Source organism: Solea solea, chromosome 10 (genome assembly GCF_958295425.1).
Source record: "Solea solea chromosome 10, fSolSol10.1, whole genome shotgun sequence".
NCBI lineage: Eukaryota > Metazoa > Chordata > Actinopteri > Pleuronectiformes > Soleidae > Solea > Solea solea.
Window position 1 is genome coordinate 16,243,622 of NC_081143.1, and position 24,998 is coordinate 16,268,619.

Genomic DNA, 24,998 nt, shown 5'->3' on the forward strand with positions numbered 1-24,998 from the left:
TCCGACAATGAGAATGAGTTTGTGTTTCTGCCCCGGAGAAGGTTTCCAGGTTGGCTGTATGTGTTCAAATCTAACCCCTCTGTCTTTACTGTAGCATGGTGCAGTGGTGCCGTGCACACAGACGCCTCTCTTGACGGCACTTCCCGTTAATGTTGATGCCGGCGTTTGTTCTTGTTGTTAATGTCGTGGGCTGTCCATTGCACCTTGACCTCGAAGCTGTGTGGTTTGCAAAGCATGCTGGGTGGAGTGGCTACACAACAGGCATGGCCGGCAAGATGTCACTATGACACAGTTGCAGACGATAATATGCTTCTGTCACAGCATGTAGGACTTGACTTGTTTTTGTTTCCTTGCACCTTTTCCATCATCATCATCACTCCTTCCATGATCACGATGAGTGGCTATTTTCAGTTAATGGTTGCCTTTATGACTGGAAGGGCAGTTAATGGCCTCTCAGTTATTTTCCTCGAAAACTGTGCTTGCTGTACAATGATACCGTCTGATGCATGAATGGATCTTAGTGGTCAGATGTCTTCTTAGCGTTTTTCTCCTCTCGCCTAATGTTAAACGGGTGCCTCTGGGTTGCAGTATTTATTTATTTTTTTTAATGTTTGATGTGTTAAGAGACTGATGCATGATGGAAGCCTTTTCAGGGGACAGTTTTTTTGCGAATGAGTCTGCCGTGATGAAATGTGGTGTCATTTCTGATGCTTCAAAAAGAGGTTTTCAGACGTGCAAGATGAATGGTGGAAAAAAAAAATTGTTTGCACACACACTTGCATCGGCCACTGCTGAAAAAGAACGCCAGCTCTCATGGAAGTGTATTTTGTTGTGGCATTTTTTTTTAATCACCTTATTTTTTTTAAACTTGTCAGCATGAGCTCAGGTTTCACTTGCAAATGGCCTCTGAGATCAAATACACCATGCATTTTCCATTTGCTCAAGCTCTTGATTTCTAAATCACACTGTTTGTTCGTTTACTTGCTACTAAAGCTCTCGTGCATGGTCTTGAACGTCTTGCACTTTTCTCCGTCTCGTGTGTGTGGGTGTGCAGAAACACGGAGGGTAAAGAGAGAATGAACAAATTGAGGGAATATCGTAGACACTTGTCGTTCCCTCTTCTGTCCTTTTGTTTTTGTACGTATTGGTTCTCCTCCATCTCTCTCTGCTCTTTTTCACCAGGCCAGTCTGTCTGTCCGTCCGTCTGTCCGTCCCTTGTCTGTGTCCCCATGTGCGACTACATTTCTGCTGTCCACCTCTCCCTCCATATCTCTGTCCACTTCCCTATCATGTGATGTAGTCAGGTAACATAAACACTGGAGGCCAAGTCAAATTTTTGAGTGATTATCTTCTATGAATATAATCTGGGCAACAATAATAATAATAATAATAAAACTAATAATAAAGGGTAGCTTAAATGTAAGATGTCGACCTTTTCAATTTGTTTCCCCTCTTTCTAAGGTAGTAGCCAATGATCTGTGTGTGGTAGGTTTTAAACTGACGAGATTAGATTGTTGTGAAATGGCTGATACTTGTTAGTTGACTGTTGACACGTGACCTGTTACATCACTTCCTCTCTACCACAGGGTGGAGGTTGCTTTTCATTACCTCGTTTTTTTTTGTTATTTTTTTCTGTTTTGTTTGTTTTTCTATTTCTTTTTGGTTCATCATTTCTTTCTTACATATATTTTCTCTATTTCCCTGATGATTTTTGTATGTTGTTGTTGTTGTCAGTCTCCACGGTAACTGCTCGCGTGTCCTCACGCCGTTTCCCTGGCAACGGTAAGTTGTGTACACATGGCATCATCTTTGAATGACTCCTCCCCCCACCCCATCCGTCCAAATGAAATAAAATGCACCCAACACCCAAATGAAAGACTCCTTTAGTGAAGGGGGCCTTGATTGGTTGATTGATTGATTGACAGAACCTGATTGGCTAATCCTCTGATTGATTGGGGAGGTGGTGAATGAAACGATTAGGACATTAGCCATTGACCGCATGGCATTATAAAGGCCACTTTTATAAGTGAATGTACTGCATCTATCTGCAATTGCAACAACTATGACTACCACTTCTTATGCATTCATTTCAATCACCTCTCTAACTGCATTCAGCATTTAATTCCAGAGCTGTATCCTGCATGGTTTACTCTTTCTCGTCATCTGTATGACGCCATATAATAGTACTATGTCATCTCTCTGTGTCATGTGTCAGCCAATAGATGCATTTTTTTGCACCTTAGTGGGACAGCATGCTGAAGCATGATTGCTATGTTAGCTTTCCTGAACAGAGGCTAATAGTTGTCTGTTTAATGGTGGTGTGCTGTAGCACTTGATTATTACTTCCTGCACCACTCTCTGTAGACCGCAGGTAGTTGTGGAGGAAAACAAAGAGTTTTTATGTGTTTATCGAGAGTGTATGTGCCACACAGAGCAGGGGTTCTCAAAGGTGTTAGGGCCAGAGACTTTTCACTGGAGAGGAAATTTCATAAGAACCTCCTCATAATCCTAACATTGTCTAAGCAGATGCATACCGGCATTTTTACTCCGAGATGCCATAAAAGCTCTGTGGAAAAACAAACAAATAAACAAACTCCTCAATAGTGGGTGTTTCCCCTCTCATTAACTCTGTCTCTTTGCGTAACTCATTGCTCATTTCACACAAACATGCAAAAGAATGACATTGTCTTCACGTGTGCAGTTTTCCTGCAGTGGCAGCAGAACACGGACGTGTCAGCTGGCGTCCAGCGTGCAGCCCACACACGTGCACACATGTGAAAGACCCTTTTAGTGTCAGTGTTCTTCTTATATCCATTAAACTACCTATAACTGTAATTGTAATTGTTGCAAATGACTGTAACACCTGATGTTACCTATTTATATGTTATGGTGGTAATCATAGTGCTGTAAATTGTGGTTTATTTATGTATTATTTGGCATTAAATACACTTTGAATGGGAGACCTTTGGACTGAAATGACTAAATGAGTATTGCCAACTATGTAACAGGAAATGACAAACGTGTCCCCTTAATTATCATTGCCAACATTATCAAATCATTTCAAATAACATAATATGAATGGAAAGCACATGTAGGTGCAATATAAGTCACGTTTTGATTGTATCCCACAGCCCCAAAGGGATTTCTCTCAAGAAGCAAAGAGGTAAAAGATCCTCGATGTAGATTAAACACCTGCTGCAAAACTTAATCTTACCTCAGAGTCAAACAAAGGTTGCCTCAAGTCCAACATCCGTCCATCTGCAAACATGTCCCCAAACAAACGTGACTGAAGGATGCACCAATTTACTGCAATCACGTAATGATCCGTTGACCCGAGCACAGCAAGCGTAGCCACAGTTGAAGTCCCATAATCTCTTCATTCTTCATCGTCTCTTTAAAGAGAGGCCGTTGTTTTACTCTTTGATCAGTTTGGTTCTGGATGTCGGTGGTTGTGTGCTTCATGGTTTCTTCTGGTGTGCGACACTGATCTCGAATGCCTGGCAGTGTTTCACAACCATGGTTTGATTTGAGTTTTTTGAGGAATGATATTTGCATCCCCCATCCTCGTTGTCTTTTATCAAGACTCTTCTCTCTCTCTCTCTCTCTCTCTGTGTTCGCTCTTTTCTTCATTGTCACTCACGCACAGTTAGATCCAATGTAGGCAAAATGGTTGGATGTACTTTGAATGTGTGTTTTGCATCTTGTTGTTTCTGTTTGTTCATTAGAAGAATTGCACAATTGGATGGATTATTCAGTCTCTCTGTCTCTCTCTTCTCCACATCATGTATGTGTTTTTCTGTGTCTTTTCATGTGGACTGGCTCCTCTTGCATCCTTCCATATTTCTGTCTTTCCTCTGTCATTCTCGCTTCCCCCCCCTGCACCCTCTCTCCTCTCTCTGTATGATATGTATTTGATTGGTAAGGCTGCCAGCCTTTTTTGATCAGTCTTTTGCTGCATCTGATGCTTGCTGATTGGCTAGTTTTGCTCACTTCTGGTGATGTGATGCGCTCTTGGTTGGCTGTGTGTAATTTTTGTACAAACTCTTCAATTGATGTTTTTTGCATTGTGTTCCAACTGATGAATCTGCTGCTTAATTCACCTTCTTTTTCCCTCCTTTTTTTAAAAAGGTAGCAATACAATGGTCTTGGATTTCTTTTTGAATGCCTTTGTTCTGAAATATTTTGTTGTTGTTTTTCTTTGTTCTGTGTGCCAATGGTTGCATTGTTTGTCTGCAAAACTGCCTGACTACTCACTGGGAATCCTTGTTTTTTCTGTCTTTATCCTTCAAAAGAAGCGCATGCATCAAATAGCATCACTGCTCATCAACAAATATTAACCTCTGCCATAACTAAAACAAGTTGTATACAGTATGGTGACACCGCACACGTCCAGTATAAGATTGATGTTTGCATAAACACAAACAAAAACTTAATTGTTATTGAACTGTGCATCATTTTAATACTCGTGTGCAACGAGGACGGTAAAAATTAGTTTCTGACCGTGTTTTCTGATGTCCAGGTAAATAACGCTACAGCCCGAGTGATGACGAACAAGAAGATGACCACTCCGTTCTCTAACGGAGAGGGACTCGCTGCTCTTCCATACGGTAGAGCATTTTCACTCTCTTTCAAACCACTGTGAATTAAGATAAATATTAGATATATTCTGTATTACTATATGCAGTATATGTTTATTATCATTCACATCAAAGAACAGTAGATATTTGTTTCTGTTTGCAAAAGCAGACGTTTTTATAATGTCTTTGTGAGGTTGTGCCTCAAACATGTGATACTTTTGTCTCTTGACAACAGCTGGATGGAAGTTGAGTCCTATGGTTGGAGCGATGTACAGCCCTGAGCTCTATACAGGTAAGACCAAGCTCACTCGCTCTATACCTTAGATTGTATATGGAAACATTGATGTAGTTTTCTGATTTCAATATGCACTCCCTTTTTAGTTTGACTGGCATCATAATAGATTCATAGATTGATTTTATTTCAAACACGTGCAACATTTACAATGACAACACATTCACTGGCTTTAAACACGACCATTTCCATCACCGTCCTTGATTAAACTGCTGCTCTTCATCCTTATATTTATTTGAAATGTGTTTTTTGTATATTCTTTTAAACTGATTTATATGTTTTTTCTCTGTTTTGTTTTATCTGTTAAACTGCTGCTGAAACACACATACTTTTTAAAGTTGTCCTGGCACACACTGCATTTTTAAATGATATTCCCCTTGTCTCTCGGAAAACAATGTCTTTAATTTATTTGGAAGTAAATTATTTCTTGCTTTGAATATTATTTGCGCCGTTTTTAACTGAATCAGATCCGGACATTTTAGAGCTTGTATTTTTAAGAAAAGTTCATTTGTTCATTTGTGACGCACACATCGCATCAGGGAATTCACAAACTTCACCTGCAACCAGGCACCAAATGGATGATACCAGCTGTCAATCACACTGGTGTTCACACATGTGTGCCATGCTTTATTATTTTTCTTATATATATATAAAAAAAGGAACATTACTTACAAAGACCTGAAAACTAGTTTGCTGACATTATCAATCAAGTAGGAATTAGGCTCATTTTCTCAATGACTTCCAGTGAAACGGAGTTATATCTGCAATCAGTGGAGTTGCCCGTGATTACCGTCCTCCTCCCCGGGCTTCACTTATCAAATTGGAAGACAACATTCACTTTGATCTATGAACAGAGATGATATGAACAACATACAGGAAATCAAATATCAGAAGTAACAATAGAAGCTTCTCTTTCTGTCTTCATTATCTCTCTCTCCCTCATTCAGTACCTGGGTTCCCGTACCCAGCAGCAGCTGCAGCAGCTGCTTCCACTGCTGCGACCTTTCGAGGTGCTCATCTCCGGGGTCGCGCCCGGCCTGTCTACAGTGCAGTCAGAGCAGCTGTGCCACAACCTGCCATCCCTACATATCCTGGGTAAACACACAAACACACAAACGCCAACAGTATAGTGCTACTGAAAGTACAATTATTTAACCCATGCATGTGTTCACATAGTACAAAAAAAAAGAAAAAGAAAAGAGTACCTCATAATTGAGCATGGTGTGTGTTTGAATATATATATTATTGAGATAATGACATTGATTGCTCGCTGAGCTGAAATACCATTTCCTTGTACCGTAAGTGCATTCACATCAAATTGATGCTCAATTTTTAATAGATATTGATCCATGAGCAGCTGAAGGAACAGTAGTATCACAATGAAAGCTGTCCATTCAAATACAAAGAGGTGGTATTTTGTCTTGCATGTTGCACGGTGTGTAATAGTCTCACACTTTCTTTCTCTTCTCTCTTTCACAATCTGTGTGGCTCTGTCTCTCTCTCTCTCTCTCTCTCTCTCTCTCACTCACTCACCCACCCTCAATCATCACCCTTGTCTGTTGTTTTCCGAAATGCCCACACGGTGGCGCATCACACCATCTTTTCCCCCCCTTTGTTTGTTTCTACATTCCACCACCGCTCCTCTGTATTCTCTCTCTTTCTCTCCCCCCCTCCCCTGCTGCTCTCCTTTCCTCTCTGTCCTCTTGTCCCTCTCAGCGTGATGGCCTATCAGGATGGCTTTTACAGTGCAGCTGATCTCTATGTAAGTATACCGCGCTCCTCTGCTGCCTCACTGAGTCGTCACCTGTGTTTTCTCCCCTCTGCCTGTGGGTTTTCAAGTGTGAAGTGGCATGGACCAAACCCATAGAGACGTGTACTTTTGGGCGTTTTGTATTTTTTTCATTCATTTAGGAGAGATTTATATGTTCTGTGTATCCAGTTGTAAATTTACAAGTTATGTTCGGTTTCAGTTTCTCCATATGCTCCATCCATCGAAGACACAAACACGCACTTAAATAATAATGCGTTCATTCTTGAGTAGACTCCTCTCGGGTTTGTCTCTGTGCATTTGTGAATTAGTTTGAAACATTGTGATTTTTGAGCATGTGTTTGAGCGTGTAATGGTGTGTGTGTGTGATGTGTGTGTGTGTGCTTGTGTGTGACCAGGTTGACAATAGCTGTTTTTGTTCTCTCTGTAGACTAGTGTTTCAGGACATTAGTGGCAGATTGCCCCAGGTAGGGTTGACACACTCTGTGTGAGAGCCAGTGTGCATCCTCCTCGTCTCCAATGACTGCGTGCTGCTAGACATTATTGACCATCTGAGATTGAAATGCCTTCTCTGTCTTCTACTAACTCACTGGATTCTGACATGGGTGGAGTTGCGGAAGGGGGAGAAAAGAATTGAGTTGAAATCTGAACTCATAAAAAAAAAAGAAAGAAAAAACATAAAGCGATCATAACAAAAGGAGAAATAAATTGATATTCTTTAGGGGGGAATAAGATACAGAGAAGGTCAGTACTTGAAAAGTGGGTCCCTTTCTTAAACAGACGTATGCACTGCTTCAGCTAACAATGCACATTTTATACCAACTTATTTTTCTTTTCTTGTAGTGTGAAAATGTTTGTCCTACATGTCCCAGCAAAATGGGATTTTATTTTATGATTTAAAAACCTCTTTTGCTCACACTTTTTATTCAAGGTTATTACCTTTTACTTAATAAAACAATAGAATTATTATGGTTCAAATTGCACATTTGTAGTACGCCTTTTGAGCTAAACATTACATATCATGCACACTAGTTACAACAAGACATTATTAGCATGCAGCGACATGGATCAAAGCCTGGTACTATCCATTCATCAGAGGGATGAAAGATGAGAACATTAAATCTTCAGCAGTTCATTCAGACCCCTTCCAGGAATCTTCCTATCTGTTTCACTTGTGGCATGCTAACTGAATCAGTGTAAGCATGCAGACATACTTACAAGGCTGGCTCCTCCCCCAGTCCTCCCTACTCTCTCCCACCTGTTCTTCTCCTTCTTTAGACCCCCGACTCCATCCGTCACTCTTCTTCCACTTCTCCTCTCGCCTTTTATCTTCTGCCATCACATCTTTCTTTGCCTTCTCTCGCGTTGTCCTGTGACGTCTCCTCCCTCTCTTAGTATCAGTGTTTACCACTTAATGTGGGGACACACACCTTTTTGAAGATGGGTGAACTATTGCGATCCAATTCTCAGTAGAATGTTTAATAAATTGCCCTTTAAATAATAACACATGTAGCACAGGGATTATAAAGTTACTATAATGCACAAAAGTAAGCTGTATTTATATTGTGTTTATACAGGAAATTACTGAAAAACACAATGATAAATGGTATTAATACTTTGAGTTTACAGTAACAGCTTTTGTTTTACTGTAATTTGTAAATAAAAGATTAATTTACCATAGCCCGTAGGGGTGGGAAAAAACATTGATTCTTCGATGCATCACGATTCAGACATTCTGGACGTTCAAGACGTTACGTCTTTACAATGCAGTTGTGACTTTTTTACGCATTTCATTTAGTTGTATAAATGATAATGGACATGAGCGACACAAAATGGTTCCTAAATACGCTCTTTTTGGGACTTACTAGTGTCACCTCCTCGATCATCATCACGTCATCTTCCTCCTCTCTCAAATCCTCCTCCTCCTCTCCCTCCTCTCTCTCCCACTCCCCCAGTCCAGCTTTTTTATATATCAATAGCAGCAACTGTGTGGTCCTGAATGTGGGGACATGGTCACGACTGATTCTTTAGGCTAGAATGTGGCGGTGTGTGTTTTTGTTTGTTTGTTTGTTTGTTTGTTTGCATTTATTTATGCGGTATGTTTGGCCTAATACACTGTACGTTCTGAGTTTGGGAAAGCATGCTGTATCTGTCAGTGATTGGTCACTGGCCATGTGAGCGGTTGTGTGTGTGTATGTGTGTGTGTTTTTTTTTTAATCTGACTGGCTGACTGTCTTCTTACACCTGTAGTTTTTTGTGTCTGTTCATCAGCTGTCCATCCAAACATGAATAATGACACGATCATCCTGCCACCCCTTCCCCTTTCTTTAACTGTGTGTTTTTAGTAGGGGAATGGGGTGGGGCACAGTAATGGGTATGACATCTCTCTGCCTCCATGCTCACTGCACAGTGGGAAAAGTATAACACACTACTATGATTTATAAAAACAACAAGATACATAAAATACTATTGACTATTTTTCCCCCGAGTTGGTGCTGGAGGGAGAGAGACACAGAGCCTGAGCTACATCCTTGTGAATGCTGTACTGCACCAGATTAGCCAGTTTTGCTGACTGCTTGTTAATCTTTCCCTCTCTTCTCAGCATTTTTTTTCTTACAACGTAACCCCTTAGATTCACTACTAGTCTGTTAGTTTGCAGAGGCAAGACGGCAAAACCTCTAACATGAATTCACTCCTCTTCCTTCCTTCCCACCTCTCTCCACATTGTATCCGTCTCTCCTCCGTTGCACACGGCGCTCTCCTCTTCCTCCGCCGCTCTCCTCTTCATCGCCTCCTCACAGGGCGGCTATGCAGCATATCGTTACGCCCAACCGACTGCGGTAGCGGCACCCGCCGCAGCAGCGGCTGCAGCAGCAGCTTACAGTGACAGGTGAGTGGACCGGTCGCTGCATCTTAGACACCTGCAGAATGAGTTGCCTTAATAAAAGATGAGCCAGTTAGTGGGCCTGGATAATATGACCAAATACTTAACTCACAATAAAAGATGTTCACATCGGTGAATATCAATAATCGTTACGATTAAATAGTTAAATAGTTTTCAGTTTAAATGGATTTTACTCATGGGTTAAAACTGGGGAAAGGGTCACACATGATATCATGTTAATGAGGTTTTTTTTGTTGTTTTTTTTAAATATAGTGCTTAACTAACTTATTCGACCACCTGTCATAAAAACAAGAGCACATACATATTATTTAGAAATTCATAAACTAAAAATGTTATTGGGTTAGGGTGAGTAGAAGTTAGAGCATAACATTCAACCACTAATACTCTTTTTTCTGTTCAGGAATGCAAGTAAATAACTATAATTTGATATCTTAATAAAGAAATAATAATGTTTTACTTACTATTTTTTTAAATTCATGGATAACAATTATATTTTAGCATTAAAAGTATTTGTTCAGTTGAGGAGCTTCTCATGTATTAACCGAAGCAAAAGATGATTTTGATAATTAACCATTGCTGTTAATTTAGAGCTTTGGGTGGTGGTTTAGTAAATGTATTAAGCAATGTTTATATATATTTTTTTATTTTTTTTGTAATTTAAAAGACTACATACAAGTATAATGGGTGTAATCTTTTGCAACCTGTTCTTTCAATATGGTCCTTGATGCTCAGTTTACTGTGTGTTTTCTCACAGCTATGGACGAGTTTACACTGCAGATCCTTACCATGCTGCACTTGCCCCTGCTGCCTATGGTGTTGGAGCCATGGTGAGTTCATTTGTTTTATTAAGGGTCAAGGGATTGTAATGTGTAGTATAAAACCACACATGAATCAGACTGAACAGTCACAGTTTTCTTCAAAATAAAAATAAATAGTCTTACGGCGCTTTTTCCACTACAATATACCTTCTCAACTGGGCGGAGTCATCACTGCACGCTGCATGAAACTGCCGGGACTTCCTTTTACCCTTGACACACAAACTAGTGACTTGTAAACAGTTGTTTTCTGTGTAACTGAATCATTAGAATCAGTTAATTAAAAAGATTAGTTCAGTACTTCCTGCACGACCGGAGCACAGACTCACAAAACACACCAGACTCCTCTGTTAAATATTGAGATTTTAGACATTTCCATGCTAAATGTCGGAGATTATGCACTTTTTCTCCTGCATAAGCAAAATAACTGTGCCGTGCCGAGACAAGTCCAGTTGCGGTGGGACCATGTAGTGGAAAAGCGCTGTTGGTTGTCTGCTGATTTGGAATTGCTGGGTGGAAAATGCTCAATTGATGATAATAATATGAAATGTACTCCCAAACTTAAGTCACTAACTGTTGTTTTTCTTTTTACGTACAGGCCACGCTGTACAGGGGAGGCTACAGTAGATTTGCCCCTTACTGAGGACACTACATTTCCAAGGAGCTCCTCTCTTTCATTGAATTTCTCTAAAAGAGCTCTCTGTTGTCGTGGAGATGGACTGCATCCAGTTTTAAAGTGTGGATTCAACCACAGCAAAGAAATTTCTGATCCCACCCCAGAGCAGTCCCACGTTTTCTTATATATGCTACTACAGAAATAGAGGAATGCTGTATTAAAGACTGATGGATGGCCTTTACAATAAAAAAAAGAAGAAAAAAAAAAGACTTAAAATGGCCACCTTCCCTATTGCACGGCTGTATTATATCCCCCCCCCCCCCCCTCCCCCCCATTCCCTCTGCACTCAGCAGCACAATACTCGAGATGGAGCCCAGAAGTTCTTCCAAAGGCTGTATGTGGATAAGTGACTTTTAAACAGCTGTCAAGCATGAGTGGGGAAGGAGCGCAGTGTTGCACACACTCGCCGTGTGAGGAGAGAGTGCGAGAGAGAGCGAGAGAGAGAGAGTGAGTGAAGAAAAGCTTGAAAACGAGGTGTTCACAAAATGTTGGAGCAGTAAGAAGCGGGAAGGTGCAACAAAAGAGCATCTAACAGCATTTTGAACCCGAACGATGAGTCACTAAATTGATAAAATAAAACACAGTGAATTATGGAATTGCTCCCTGGCATGAGTGGACGGTAAAGAAAGCAGTTTTCCCTCTGTTGTTGTGTTCTAGTACAGGACGGTTAAACGCGATGGCGCGCAGGGATGATTCATGGCGCTGCAGAAAAGTCCGAAAGCTGAAGCAAGGAGGGATATTAGAGCTGTTCCTTACCTCAAGTTTTCTTAGTTTGTGGAAAATGGTGAACCTTTAAACTTAAAAATTATTATGATATGCAATTAGTTTAGTGGAAAAAAAAGTTACCAAATTATTATTATTATTATTATTAGTATTATTATTATTATCATCATTGTAATTATTGTTATTAAATCATTATTATTGTTTGACAGCAGACGCTGCTGTCGTGGGAGACACAGATTTAATCAGTGAAATCAGAGAGCGAGCCTCTGTTTAAACCAATATTCCACATTTTGACACGACTTTAGCATCACTTTGTTCTTTTTATGCGCAGGATTTTCACTACACTCTTGTGTGTCGTCACCACTGAACACTACAGAGTGTGTAACACTACGCTGAGAAAACGTTCTCCATTTTTTTTCCCCCTTCTTCTAGATTTAGATTCAAACTCAGTCCTCCATGCACAACCCTGAGGTTTGTGTCTCCTTTCATGTAGAGATCTATTATTTGGATTTTATTTTCCCTCCACGCTCCATCTTTTCTAGAGCAAAGTCCAACATCGAACGAGTCTTCCTGAAACATACTTTAGTAGGTAATTGTGTTTGCGACGCTGCCAGTGGCAATTACCGAGCAAGAGTGAGAGATTCTGTCGGTGAGTTGATAGAAAATATTTAAATGCAAACAGCTTACTATTGTGCATATTTCTATACAGTTGTATTTGCAAAATGTGGCTACTTTTATTTTTTTGGCTTTTGTTTTTGTTCCAAAGATTCGTAGAAAGCACATATTTCTGCCGTATGTATAAATATATAATCTTTGAATCTTTGTTATTATCCTATTTCTCCACGATCCTATTGCTGTCTTTGTTTGCTTTCATTCATCCACAGTTGTTTTTTTTAAATACCTGCATATCTTCTCCAGTAAAGAAGCGAGAAGCGACAAACTGAAGAAGGTATGCATGTGACACGGCTGCACGTTTTCTCCTCTCGGTTTTAATTTCAGTCGTATTCGTTTCTGATTTCGATAAAAGAGTCTTGTCACATTTTAATTATATTTCAAAATATGCAGGAAAGGCGGGAGTTTTCTTTCTGTCATTTTTCCATGTTTCTTTTTTTTTTTTGCAGATGACTGAGATATTTGGAAAAATAGGCCTGTAGCACTTTGGCTCAGACCAGCTGTGTTATATTCTTTTTTTTTATTATTATTATTTAAACGATTTTTGTGTAATGCAAACTTCCTAACATTTCAGTGGTGATATCTGTCGACTCAAGATATCCAGAAACATGTCTGAAAGTGTTATCCTTGTACACTCGTGGGTTAAAGGACCAGTTTGTAGGATTTTGTGAGGCGTGTGTAGACATTGCAAGCAACTAAAAATCTACGGTGGCCTTCTGAGTAAAAACTAAACACAAGGCCCTCTCTAGACCCAGTGTTTGTCTTATCCAGTCTGGGTGACTGCAGAAACATGGTGGTTGCAACATGGCAGGCTCCATGGAAGAAGACCCGCTCCTTAGTATTTACAAAAGGGCTCACTCTTGAAAAAACAAAAAAACAACAACATAGATTTGTCATCCCCACGTGATTAAACACGAATATTGTGCTGTAGCAACAGTGGATCTCACCAAAAACCTACACACTGGTTCTTTAATATTCCCTAAATATATAATAACGTTTAAAAAAAAATAGATCCACATAAATAGAGAATATGCTCTGGACGACGTGGAAGAAGAAAAATATAGCCAAAGATGCTAACCCATAGTCCCAAGCATGTTCTGGTTCCCAACTCGAGAAGCGTCACAAAAAAAATGATACTTTAAAAAAACAAAAAAATAATAAAAAAAATACACGTGGACTTTCAGAGCCACTTTCTGAAGACACGGACAAACCAGCATGAATGAATCTTGTCAAGTTTTCAAAGAGGAAAAACAAAAAAAAAAAGAGTTTTGCATGAATCTTGTCTTTTCTATTTGACTCCTGAGCAGCCAGGATGTGTTCTTTATCCCCAAACTCTGTAAAGAACGACGGGCAGCTCGCGGTTTGAAGCTCGGTAGCACAACGCGGAGGAGAAGGAAGAGTGCTCTTTTAAAGGCTGACAAACAAAATGGCTGCTGCACAACCATCGTTTTCCTGTCGTGGTTTTCTTGCCACTGTATTTTAGTGAACTATGTGGCCATTCTTCATAGTTGTTAAGGTTTCAATGACCGGTCCTATTCCTCCATCATGTCAAATATTTCCCTTGACTGCCATTGTTTCTTTTTGTTTGTTTATTTTCTGTTTTTGTTTTTTTTGTTTGTTTTTTGTTATTGAATGTCCATATAAAATGTTTTATATAAAATGTTTTGTTGTGAAAAAGCCTCCGGGTTTGTTTTCTTTTTCACACATACGTGAAATTGGTGATGAGGTTTTGCCTTTTCAACTTTTTGTTGTTCTGCGACATAACTGCCTTGCTGTGGCCGCAGATTCTGCACTAGTTTATTGTATAAAACCGTATTTAATCATGAGGATGACATAAGGGCGTGGTTAGCTCTCTGGCCTTTGCATGGAGTTTGCATGTTCTCTCCAGCGTGTGCGTGGGTTTTCTCCGGGTTTTCCGGTTTCCCCACACAGTCCAAATACATGCAATATGGGGATTAGGTAAATTGGACACTCAAAATTGACCGTAGGTGTGAATGTGAGAGTGGATGGTTTGTCTCTATATGTGTCCCGGTGATGGACTGGTGATCTGTCCAGGATGTGACCCCCCCATCGTCCTATGTCGGCTGGGATTGGCACAGCTCCCCCGCGACCCTCGTGTGGAGGTTAAAAGTGGTAGAAGATAAATGGATGATGATAAACTGTATATGCTTCATTCTCCTCAGATGTATACAATGAGCCTAAAGACACCATTTTTACATTACAAGAAACACCATTTCTTTGGGGAAACGTCTTTATTAACAGTCCTATTCAGCTGTTCTTCCCAATTCCTAATAGTAGTGCAAAATAGTTTACATTCATAAAAGTAAAAATATATCTCTTACATGGCTGTACATCAAGGAAGAAGAGGATCATGGAGTGGAAAAGGCAGGAGAGAGGAGCAGGGGTTTATTGGTGCACTCTCACTGGTTCAACAGCAACCCAACCGGCTTACAACAGATCAGGTCTGTTGTCTCTCTAGAGATGCACAGGACAAGTGCAGAATAACGTGGTGTTGGCTTGTTTGTTATGAAGTAGAAACAGTAGGTTTGCCAAATTTGCCATGTTCTGGTTTGGGTTTGCGATCCCATTTCTGAGCTTGCGAAAGCGACGGGACATCAGATCAGGTCGTTGGGGGAGGTGAAGGAGAGCAGGGAGTGTGGGAGAGGGACAAACTCTGGGCAAAGGCCAATCGGCACAGGGAAGCGGAAAAGAGACACGAGAGGGTTTCTAGACAATTCCGTATTTCGCCAGGTCGCTGAGCTCCATGTCGCCAAAGGCTTCCCATGGGCAGACGACTGTGATGTCGGTGCCAAGACCCTCCATGCCGGGGATGTCGTCTCCAAATCTGCAAAAGAAAAAGGAGTAAAAACTCTGATAATTTCACCAGTGGAAGAAGTAGCGGTCATGTCCGTTACATAGCTAAAATAGAATAAATGTGTACAGTAGTACTGTATTACTGTCTTACCCCTTCTGGCCTGGTTTGGGTGCCTTGCTCTTGAAGGTGCGAGCTGTCCTCTGCTTGAACTTGGGAGGGGCCTTCTTGTCAGCAGGTGTAGCAACGGGAGTGTCTGCCATTTTTTATGCACTGGGGAAAAAAAAACACAAAAACAAACATTTAGTGTTAATGTGTAAGATCCTTGTCTCCGTCTCCAGGCTCCCACTATATGCTTAACTCCCCCAGATTTGCTCAAATTAGAGACTAAAGCTGCCGTACAGCCCCTTAAGACCCTGTTACATAAATAGCTTTGTCTATTTTTACACCTCGGCTTAAAAGATTACTCTACGCCAAGACAGAGACGGAACATCTTCAGAGACCAGGATATAGTTACGTTCCTCAAATTCCAGAGTCTGAAGTCAACACATCAACAGTGGATTGTAAGTTAAAATGAAGATTCTGCCTTGAACAACAGATTATTTTTGCGAATTAAGCTTTAATTCCCAACTATTTTTTACATCTTTTAGCTGTTTGATTTTACATAATCTTTAACTTATAAACGGATGCCAAGGGAAGCAACACTATCAGATAGAAATCATAGAAATTAGGGATTGACAATAAGGGTCTTTTTGCCGATATATCAGAAGTAAGTTTTTCCCGTGTTGATAGATTTTTTTTTAAGAAAGTTTCTTCATTGTACAAAATAAATTAACAAGGCAAGTCAAGAAGATAGCAGCCAATTCAGCCTAGTGTTTCAGTCATCAGTCATATTAGTGGAAACTAACTGAGCAGCAATATCAAACAACACTAAGTCTCTATACTTATAATACAGTTTAGTTTGCATGTTAGAAATGGAAAATAATATAAAATGTGATCAAAAAAAGAAGCTCATTCAAATGGAGAAACTGCAGTGTATAGCATATTATTAGATATAATGTTCATTGAAACTGCTCTCATGTTAGGAATGTAGTCTCCTAAACAGATAAAAATATCAAAATGCTAATACTGTGTACGGATCAGTGACAGATACTGATGAAAGCACACTTCATTTATCTCTTAGTATTATTGATTTATTCTTTTTTGCACAAAGATTTACTTAAAACACTTAAGAGTAAGTTTGAGCAACAATATTGAAACATTTGAAACTAGGTAAATAGAATGTATATATATATATATATATGTAATGTGTATATATAGCAGAGCTACTATGAATTTCTAAGTTATAGAAAAGTCAAAAAAAATGGACAGATTGAAGAATGCGATCTTACCAGGTTTTGCAGTCTCACGCTTCTGTCCAAAGTCTCAGTGATCAGTTTGTGTCTTTCTGGTCTTGGTCTGACTCTCTTCTTATATATGCTCTCTGCTAATCACCACAACACGCTCATCCATACCATTTCATAACCCCCGTCCTTTAATTAGTCTCTATGGGATTAAAGAGGGGCCGTCAGAAGTCGACCCTAATGTGCCGTGACATGTGAAGACGTTTGTGACTTTACATAACGATGCATCTCTGAGGAAAACAACATCTTGATGTTGTTGTTTGGAGCCTGAGAGTTCTTCATGTGGAATGAATAGATAGATAGATAGATAGATAGATAGATAGATAGATAGATAGATAGATAGATAGATCAGCAAATATTCACAGTATTTTACAAGGTTTATTTTACACACGTTTTGCTTTCCATCATCGTCCTGGATTAAACTGCTGTTCTTCATCCTTTTATTTATTTAAAATGTGTATTTTGTATATTCTTTTACTTTTGACCTGATTTATGTTTTTACTCTGCTTTAATTCATCAAATTTAAGCCCCGAGATTGAAACACACATACTTTTTAAAAGTTGTCCTTCCCTCCCTTGTCTCTCTGAAAACAACGTCTTTATTTGAATATTATTTGCGCTGTTTTAAATCAGATCTGGACATTTTAAAGCTTGTGTTTTTAGAGAAGAAGAGCAATATACGGTAAAGTGCAGTTTTAACTGTAATAAAACTGTAATAAAATTCCGAGTGAGGACTTTTCCAGGTTAATCTCTCTGTTGTTGAACATGATTTCTAATTGTCGTGCCTCTCCTGAACCTCAGTGCAGGTCGGGAGGTGAGGGATTAAGAGCTGAATGACTAAGTGACTGATCAGCTCAACAGGGTCCATGGCGTCTTCTGCTCTTACATCACATGTTTCAGATCCTGCAACAGACGACGTCAGGTTTGTTTAGAAATGAGGTGACACTTTCTGTTCTTTGTTGCTTTTGTTATTCACACCTTCATCCATCCTGAAAGCCAACAAAGTAGAAGTCGAAGTCACTTTTTTATAATATTATATATAAGTAAAAGTCTTAAAGGTTATGACATTTACTGTACTCAAGTATCAAAAGTAATTTTCTAATATAAAATGTTCTTCATGTATTCAGAAAGTAACGATTGGGCCATGGTGGCTCAGCGGTAGGGCGAGTCGTCTCAACTGGAAGGTTGTGGGTTCATTTCCTGGCTCTGCCTGTCTGTATGTGTCCTTGAGCAAGACACTTAACCCCATGTTGCAGCGTGTGAATGGGCATGAACGATGTGTGAATGAGTGAAAACTGTAGTGTAAAGCAGCGCATCAAGACTAGAAAAGCTCTATGTAAATACAGACCATTACCAACTCTCAACTAGTAACGAGTAACAAAGATAGTTAGAGGAAATGTAGTAGTAAAAGTAAAAGTACCCAATTTATTTAGGAAATGTAGTGGAGGAAAAGTAAAAGCTAGAAATAAAAATAAAGTACAGATACTGAATTTTGCCCTTAAATACAGTAATGAAGTATTTGTACTTTGTTACGTTACAACACTGGCTGAAGTATGTGTTTTAGTATCGTTGGCCTTTTTTTAGCAGTATAGATAGGCCTCAGTAAAATTAAGAGAACTTCATTCATTCATTCATTCATTCATTCATTCATTCATTCATTCATTGTCTATTGTCTTGATTTATGAACTAATTTAGTAATGAAGGCATCAGTTCTAAAAGCTCTACTCTACATGTCCACATACAGTGCTCTGCAAAGGTCTTCAGCCACCATTTGTTGTTTTATTACAACAACTATAATGAGCATACAATGTCATTATGTCTCAATCACTGTGACGTTGGAACACATTCAGAAAATATGGGAAACATTGATGCAGTTGAGAGACGAGATCCACATTTATACACTTGACCCCGGCTCTCTTAAAACCTGGAGTGGAATCCTGATTAATGTTAATGTTAGTGTTTGTTAGACTGGTTCATGCCGAGAAATATCTGCTGTGAAAAAGATTTATGACACCAGGTTTATTCAAGACCTGAGCATGACATGAGTTTACCTCGTTGACATTTCGTCAATCTGTAAGACCAACAATTCAGACTTTTTGCTCAGTACTGTATGTGTCAAACACTTTACGTCATTCAACAGCTTCTCATGTGTCTTCTTTGTGACATTAAAAACATTACACCTGGGATTATTTGTACTATATGCAGTAAAACAAACAGTGTTTTTTTATGATACAGTACGTGGAAGTAACATCATTTTTTTTCAAGGCTTTCATTTGAAAAACATGCTCAGTCACGACCTGTGCTTCACACGTGTATTGAACTTGGAAAACACATGGTTAAGCCGGGACAGAAGTGGAGCAAGAATAGTTGTCACATTAAAGAACGACAGCCTGAACATCTGAGTGGATTAGCAGCTTGGGCGACTTTAAATACGGACAGTCCGACAGAGAGAAGCGACAAGCTCAGCAGTCAGCATCAGAAAACCTCACCAGTCAGATCTCTGCAAAAAAATAAAAAGGTAAGACGACTGCACTTCTTCTCTTCCTGCCTCACATTTAATTTTTCCATTTGTCAGTCACACAAATGGCTTTAGAAGTGTTTTAAATTGAGCTGACATGAGATCTAACTTGTGGTGAATCAAGTTTTGTGCACAAAGTTCTTCCAGGGTTTTTACTAAATTGACTATTTGGTGGGCAGATTACCGAGCAGTCAGTTGAGGTGGATGAGAGTAATTTAGTCATTTGGCAGACGCTTTTATCCGAAACAACTTGCAAATGATCAACGTAGTGAGGTAGAGAGAATGTTTTCTCGAAGGATATGAGTCCTCCAGAGTTTCATGGAAATAGAAAGAGACCGTGCGGCGTCAGGGAGCAGAAAAGAGAACGATCTGACCTCGTGGGTGGAGAGGAATATGGAAGAGCATCCTTTGGAGCACAGGATATAAATGAGGACCAAACTGTGTTAAAGACAGGAACGTTTTTAAACATTGTTGTAAAAACAAAAAAAAAAGGCTGCAGGGAATTCACAGATGTTGCTTGTCTCTGTTTTTCCTTTTTAGTAACTACTCGAAATGGCAGACGTCGCCGTTGCAGCACCCGTTGAGAAGAGGGCACCTCCCAAATTCAAGCAGAGGACTGCTCGCACCTTCAAGAGCAAGGCACCCAAACCAGGCCAGAAGGGGTGAGAAGAATCTACGATAGTTTTTAGTTAGTGTGTAAACACAGTGTCCCTGCTGTCCATGCCATGATTAAACCGCCGTCTTGATTGTCTTCACCCCTCAGATTCGGAGACGACATCCCCGGCATGGAGGGTCTTGGCACAGACATCACAGTCGTCTGCCCATGGGAAGCCTTTGGCGACATGGAGCTCAGCGACCTGGCGAAATATGGAATTGTTTAGTGTTTTTTTCCTTCTGCCTTCACCCCTTTTTGCCATGATAGTCACTCATGTATTCTCGCTCTTGATTAAGCAGCCATCAACTGCACGTGTGCTTTAGAGAGGAGGCAGCACTTTATGATTTAGACATTTGACCTGGGAAAAATCCAGCACCTTTTCTTGTCTAATGCACTTTATTTATCTTTTCCCTAATTCTCCATCGCCCTCTGGCTCACCCCTGCCTTCCTTTTGCTTTCCTCTTTTCCTTCTTTCCTTCTTATAATGAGTGGTACCAGCAACTCTGGATAAAAAAAGAAATGGAGCATGGTGGCATGAACGGGAGTTTGGTATCTGCTGCTCTATTTTTGCTCCCCAAAGCTGCTAATTTAACTTACACAGATTAATATTTTGTGTATCAGCTAAATCCTATATATTTTTTTTTTCTGTCTGTTTTGTCAGTAGAGAGAAATAACTCCACTAAACAAAATAAATGTTCATATTTTCCAGTCAACAAATGTCTTTGTGTGTCGTCTCTAACACAGAAACAAATACTGCCTGGCTGCTTGTGTTGTTGTTGCCGCACTTGCACGCTGTAGAAATATGAAATGACTGAAAAACCTAAATCTGTCTTCAAGGACAGAGGCTGGTGCTAAATAGAAACCAGGGAAGACGAAGCGATGCTGCTGTTGCCATGGCAACGGTCAGATTTGACAGATTCTGTGGCAGCATAGGCCGTCGTGGGCTCAGCTTTTACAGAAATCCTGCATTTTAATGAGTTTTTAAATGGACAAAGACGCACAAAGAGATCACGTGTCTGAAAAGATTACGATGTTATTTATCACAAAGTGAGTGTACAACAGCAAACACCCCAGCACCTGCTGTAGTCACTGTATGTATGATGTCACACATTCAAAGTACATTTATTAGTATTTATCGATTGGACATTTTCAATCCACATCTGCAAAACACAGACAAAACCGGCTGCACCTGAACATTCATTTGCTCATCACCATGACAAATGCAGCAGAGACAGCAGCAGCAGCAGCAGCAGCAGCAGGTCTGAGGATTTAAACACCACACAATGTGAGATCTTAACTAGGTTTAAAGTTGTGTAACTGATGAAAAGTAAGTTGTCTAACCTGGTTACCACAGTAATCCACCAGTCACCTGGGTCACCTGTGTTACATCACTGATCCGAGGGATGAGTTTTTACTTTGCATGCAAATGTTAAAAACAAAGCCTTTGTTCATAACAGTTTAACATAACATCCTTATCACACATATTTGAGTGTTGAGTTTACGTGTCACTCCTGATCTTACCTGAAGTTTGTTGTTTGGGATTGTTTCAGATTTGCTGTTTTAAATCCTATATTTATCTTCATGTCTAGTCAAACTTACAACGTGTTTTCAAACCTTTCATCGTGTTTTTTTTTTTTCCACTTCATGTTTCCCTGAAATGGCTGCAGTGATTCTACAATCCTGAAAGGAAACAAACAAAAAAATGGTGAGGTTTTGGTTTCTGCCAGCGTGTTACGACTAATCACTCTGTTTGCGTTGTTCGTATGCAGCATCTGCTCAATGAGCCTGTAATTGTTACGCCAACAAACATCAAGACTTAACATGTGCACACCAGTCGGAAATGTAACACTTTTCATTTATTTAAATTTATTTCAGTACATATCTGTCTGTCTACTTGTATGTGTATATATACATACATATATATGTATGTATATATACGGTATATATAAAGATGTGTATATATATACATATACATATATGTGTATGTATATACATATACATATATATATATATATATATATGTATATATATATATATACACATACTTTTATGTCAGATTTCTGAGCCTCAGGTTCACTAATTGGACAAGTGTTCAAAGCTGAGCTCAAAGACAGATCACATGACCAGTTACAAAGTCACAACAGCTGGGTGGTAAGAAAAACAATCAATACAACATACATGTTAACATATAAACAACATGCATCAGTTGTTAACACATGTGTTTCAAAAATGATCCCAACATAATATATTGTAGGAATCAGACTGTGGTTACTCCCTCACAGCTTCACACACACATGAGTTGCAGGTGTGCTTGTGTTTGATTGAATGACAGGTGTGTGTGTGTGTGTGTGTGTGTGTGTGTGTCTCAGTGGATCCTGGGAGCTGATTCCTGCTTTTTCCCCCTCATTCAGCTTCATGTTTCTGTCTGTCTGCATGCTTTCTTACAGATCTGCTGCTGTAAACACTCGCAGTAGCCTCTGAAAGTTGAAGACGATATAAAAAAGGTCGTCTGTTGCCTGAAACTGCAGCGAGGAAGAGAGAAATAAAGCTGCGGTAAGAACAATCCAAATCTTAAAGGAGACAAATAGGCATCATAAAATATAGAGATATTGTAGAATGTGCATCTATTTTGGACTGGATTAAACTCAAAATGTAAAATGGTAAATTGTTTAAACACTGCTATATTTGAACACATGACTGTATCCAAACATACTATTTAATTTGAATCGATGGTTGTTGATACTCTTGGGTCGAGTCAGGCCTTTACGCCCTGTGTCACATGAGACAGATGAGGCTGGGGAAAAAACCTTTACATGACTCTTCCTCGCCTTAATTGAAACGGTACATACGAGTCAAGCGCAATGAGAATCTGCCTACAGCTAACCACTTTGGGTGGCTTTGGAAGTTAGTTTCCATTTGCCACTCCACTTATTGAATGTTGTGTTAGTCTTACTTTCTCCTTTCTCTTGATGCCATTACATATGAAACAGTTACACAGGATCATGTGTGGGTTGTTACTGTGCTTTGACACCACAGAGACAGAGAATCCGTGTTTTTAAGTCGATGTACTCCTGAAGGAGCTGCATGTTCACGCAGGACGTTTTCACTGGTTGTGACGTCTGTGTGTGCATTTTACACCAGTCATGAGTCTGTGATGTCGGTGATGGCCTACTTATTTACAGCATTAGTGTTTTCCCTGTAAGCAGATCCCCTCACTGTCCTTTTTTTAAAACGTGTTTTCATCTCTTTGGAATTAGACCCAGTTTGAGATGGTGATTTTTACCTGTTTCTATTGTACAACTTTTTATATTTTATTGTTTTTTTGTTTGGATTTAGAGCCACAGTTTGATTTGATGGATTGTTTCCACAGTAGATAGATTCACTTTTCATTGCTGTCTGACTTGCTGTGAGTCTGCAGTTATATCGATTACACATTCACTTTGATTTAAGATAAATGTGTAAATAAAATATGTAAAATAATCATATTTACAGACAATGTTTTTGTTTCATATATATATATATATATATATATATATATATATGCTTGTGTTGTAAGTGTGTCGAGCGTTTTGTATTTGCTGCCGTCTATCTTGGCCACGACTCCCTTAAAAGAGTTTCTTAATCTCTGTGGGATTTTCCTGGTTAAATAAAGGTTAAGGGTTAGTTTGTTTAGCACATTTTTGGACTGTGGGAGGAAACCAGTGAACCTGCAGACACAGGGAGAACATGCAAACAGAAAGGCCCTTGCTCTGACCAGGTCACAAACTTGGGTGTTTTTGCAGCAAATTGACTAAGATCCTGGGTTTTATTCAGTCCATAAGAATGAGTAATATTTAGTTCATGAATCCACAATGCTTCCCTTTTTTAACAGCTGTTAAAAAAGGTTTAATCAGGTTCCCCCTTATGGATTTGGCAGCGCTTTGTTTGATACCCATAAAACTAAGTGAGGTTTTGCTGAGCCACGATTCTTCTCGATATACTGTAGTGTTGAGCAATAGCATGATCCGTGCTGTGATTTTGCATGTTCTGTTGAACATTAAGTTGAAGTATTTTGTTTTATGTAAATTATAATTATGCATGAAGAGTCATTTTCGATGTAAAAGAGAAAAGGTTACAGGGTTCAGAGCGAAGCTGTCTTGTCCTTAAGCGGTTCATTGTATTTCTGTGCATCCATCTGTTATTTGTCTGCTCTGTGGTCGTCCAAACTCTAAACCTCTGCAGTTTTCAGGAGGCTCGTTTTGTCTGCGAACAACAAAAGGTCAAATGTGATGTTAATCTTCCTGTGAGTGTCAGAAGTGTTTTCGTTCGCTTTTAACACCAAGACGAAAATCTAACATTTTTGTGGTGGGACCTACTGTTTGTGGCTTCTTCTGTCTCTCTGCTGAAACTGTCGGTCCTCCCATAACTCAAACTTTTACTGTATGTCTTGTTATCAATGTGATATTGCTTTTTGTTTTTTTTTTAATCAAAACTAATTTTACTTTAATTTTCTGTCAATACATTTATTAACATTGTTGTGTCATGTGAATTAACCATGTAGATCATTTTATTAGTCTGATACTACTACTACGGTCGCTCAGGGGTTGAGCCAGTCGTCTTTCAAATGCAAAGTTGTGGGTTTGGTTCCCAGCTCAACCAGTCTACGTGCCAATGTGTTCTTCGGCCAGACACTTAACCCCAAGTGTGTGAATGGATATGCACAGTGCCTGTAAATCTTTGAGTGGTCATCAAGACTAGAAAAGTGCTATATATATATATATAAATACAGACCATTTCACTGCTAATAAAACAAGTGAAAACTAATAATACAATAAGATTAATGGCTGAAAAGCCTGGTAATTTAGATTTTCCACCTCAGTTTCTTTGACACACAAACCTAAATCAGGCTTTCACTCTGCTCTAAAGTGCAATTTTTTTTCCTCATGTACTTCACTTTGTGTTGACATCATGGTGAATGGATGAGGCAGGAGTTGTTTCCCCTCATGTGGTGAATGCACCGAAATGCAGCCCAGTTAATCCGTGGTCACACATGCTTGCTCACTGGCTATTTGCAACCTGCCTGGGAATGAAGTAAGAACATTAACTAAGCTGCTATTTCTGCAGAGGCTCCCACCCACGACACGTTTATGTAACACACTGCAGCACAAGTGTGAGTGCAGCTGCTTCCAGACACTTCTAATAAA

At 39.5% G+C, this 24,998-nt stretch overlaps 3 protein-coding genes across 9 annotated transcripts in view; 2 read left to right on the forward strand and 1 right to left on the reverse strand.

Moving 5' to 3' along the window:
* Positions 1-14,106, forward strand: part of rbfox2 (RNA binding fox-1 homolog 2) — a 40,091-nt gene extending 25,985 nt beyond the window's left edge. For 3 of the 7 annotated variants that reach the window (XM_058641771.1, XM_058641770.1, XM_058641776.1), the window contains 7 exons: positions 4,520-4,607; positions 4,813-4,869; positions 5,817-5,964; positions 6,586-6,631; positions 9,439-9,527; positions 10,297-10,369; positions 10,956-14,106. In XM_058641771.1, coding sequence (XP_058497754.1) covers positions 4,520-4,607; positions 4,813-4,869; positions 5,817-5,964; positions 6,586-6,631; positions 9,439-9,527; positions 10,297-10,369; positions 10,956-11,000 — 546 coding nt within the window. In that variant the 3' untranslated portion in view covers positions 11,001-14,106. Of the gene's footprint in view, positions 1-4,519; positions 4,608-4,812; positions 4,870-5,816; positions 5,965-6,585; positions 6,632-7,067; positions 7,320-9,438; positions 9,528-10,296; positions 10,370-10,955 lie in introns of those variants that run through there. The other 4 variants (XM_058641772.1, XR_009241529.1, XM_058641774.1 and 1 more) reach the window with 4 other exon arrangements.
* Positions 14,107-14,661: 555 nt separating this feature from the next.
* LOC131466988 (retinal cone rhodopsin-sensitive cGMP 3',5'-cyclic phosphodiesterase subunit gamma-like) lies at positions 14,662-16,730 on the reverse strand. Its single transcript, XM_058640645.1, has 3 exons — positions 16,632-16,730; positions 15,394-15,513; positions 14,662-15,273 (listed from the first exon to the last, which is right to left on the reverse strand). Exons 2-3 carry the CDS (start codon positions 15,501-15,503, stop codon positions 15,156-15,158), a joined length of 228 nt encoding a protein of 75 aa, XP_058496628.1. The 5' UTR covers positions 15,504-15,513; positions 16,632-16,730; the 3' UTR covers positions 14,662-15,155.
* A 2,329-nt stretch (positions 16,731-19,059) lies between these two features.
* LOC131466989 (retinal cone rhodopsin-sensitive cGMP 3',5'-cyclic phosphodiesterase subunit gamma-like) lies at positions 19,060-20,532 on the forward strand. The gene is made up of 3 exons (XM_058640646.1): positions 19,060-19,160; positions 19,701-19,822; positions 19,924-20,532. The coding sequence occupies exons 2-3, from the start codon at positions 19,713-19,715 to the stop codon at positions 20,039-20,041; spliced, it is 228 nt and encodes a 75-aa protein (XP_058496629.1). The 5' UTR covers positions 19,060-19,160; positions 19,701-19,712; the 3' UTR covers positions 20,042-20,532.
* Positions 20,533-24,998: the final 4,466 nt, after the last annotated feature.

Excerpts from the sequence above, each read along its gene's own strand:
- LOC131466988 (XM_058640645.1), bottom strand. The coding sequence starts at position 15,503 with ATGGCAGACACTCCCGTTGCTACACCTGCTGACAAGAAGGCCCCTCCC. Across the intron at positions 15,274-15,393 it reads CCCAAACCAGGCCAGAAGGG|ATTTGGAGACGACATCCCCG; the intron begins GTAAGACAGTAA and ends TTTCTTTTGCAG.
- LOC131466989 (XM_058640646.1), top strand. The coding sequence starts at position 19,713 with ATGGCAGACGTCGCCGTTGCAGCACCCGTTGAGAAGAGGGCACCTCCC. Across the intron at positions 19,823-19,923 it reads CCCAAACCAGGCCAGAAGGG|ATTCGGAGACGACATCCCCG; the intron begins GTGAGAAGAATC and ends TTCACCCCTCAG.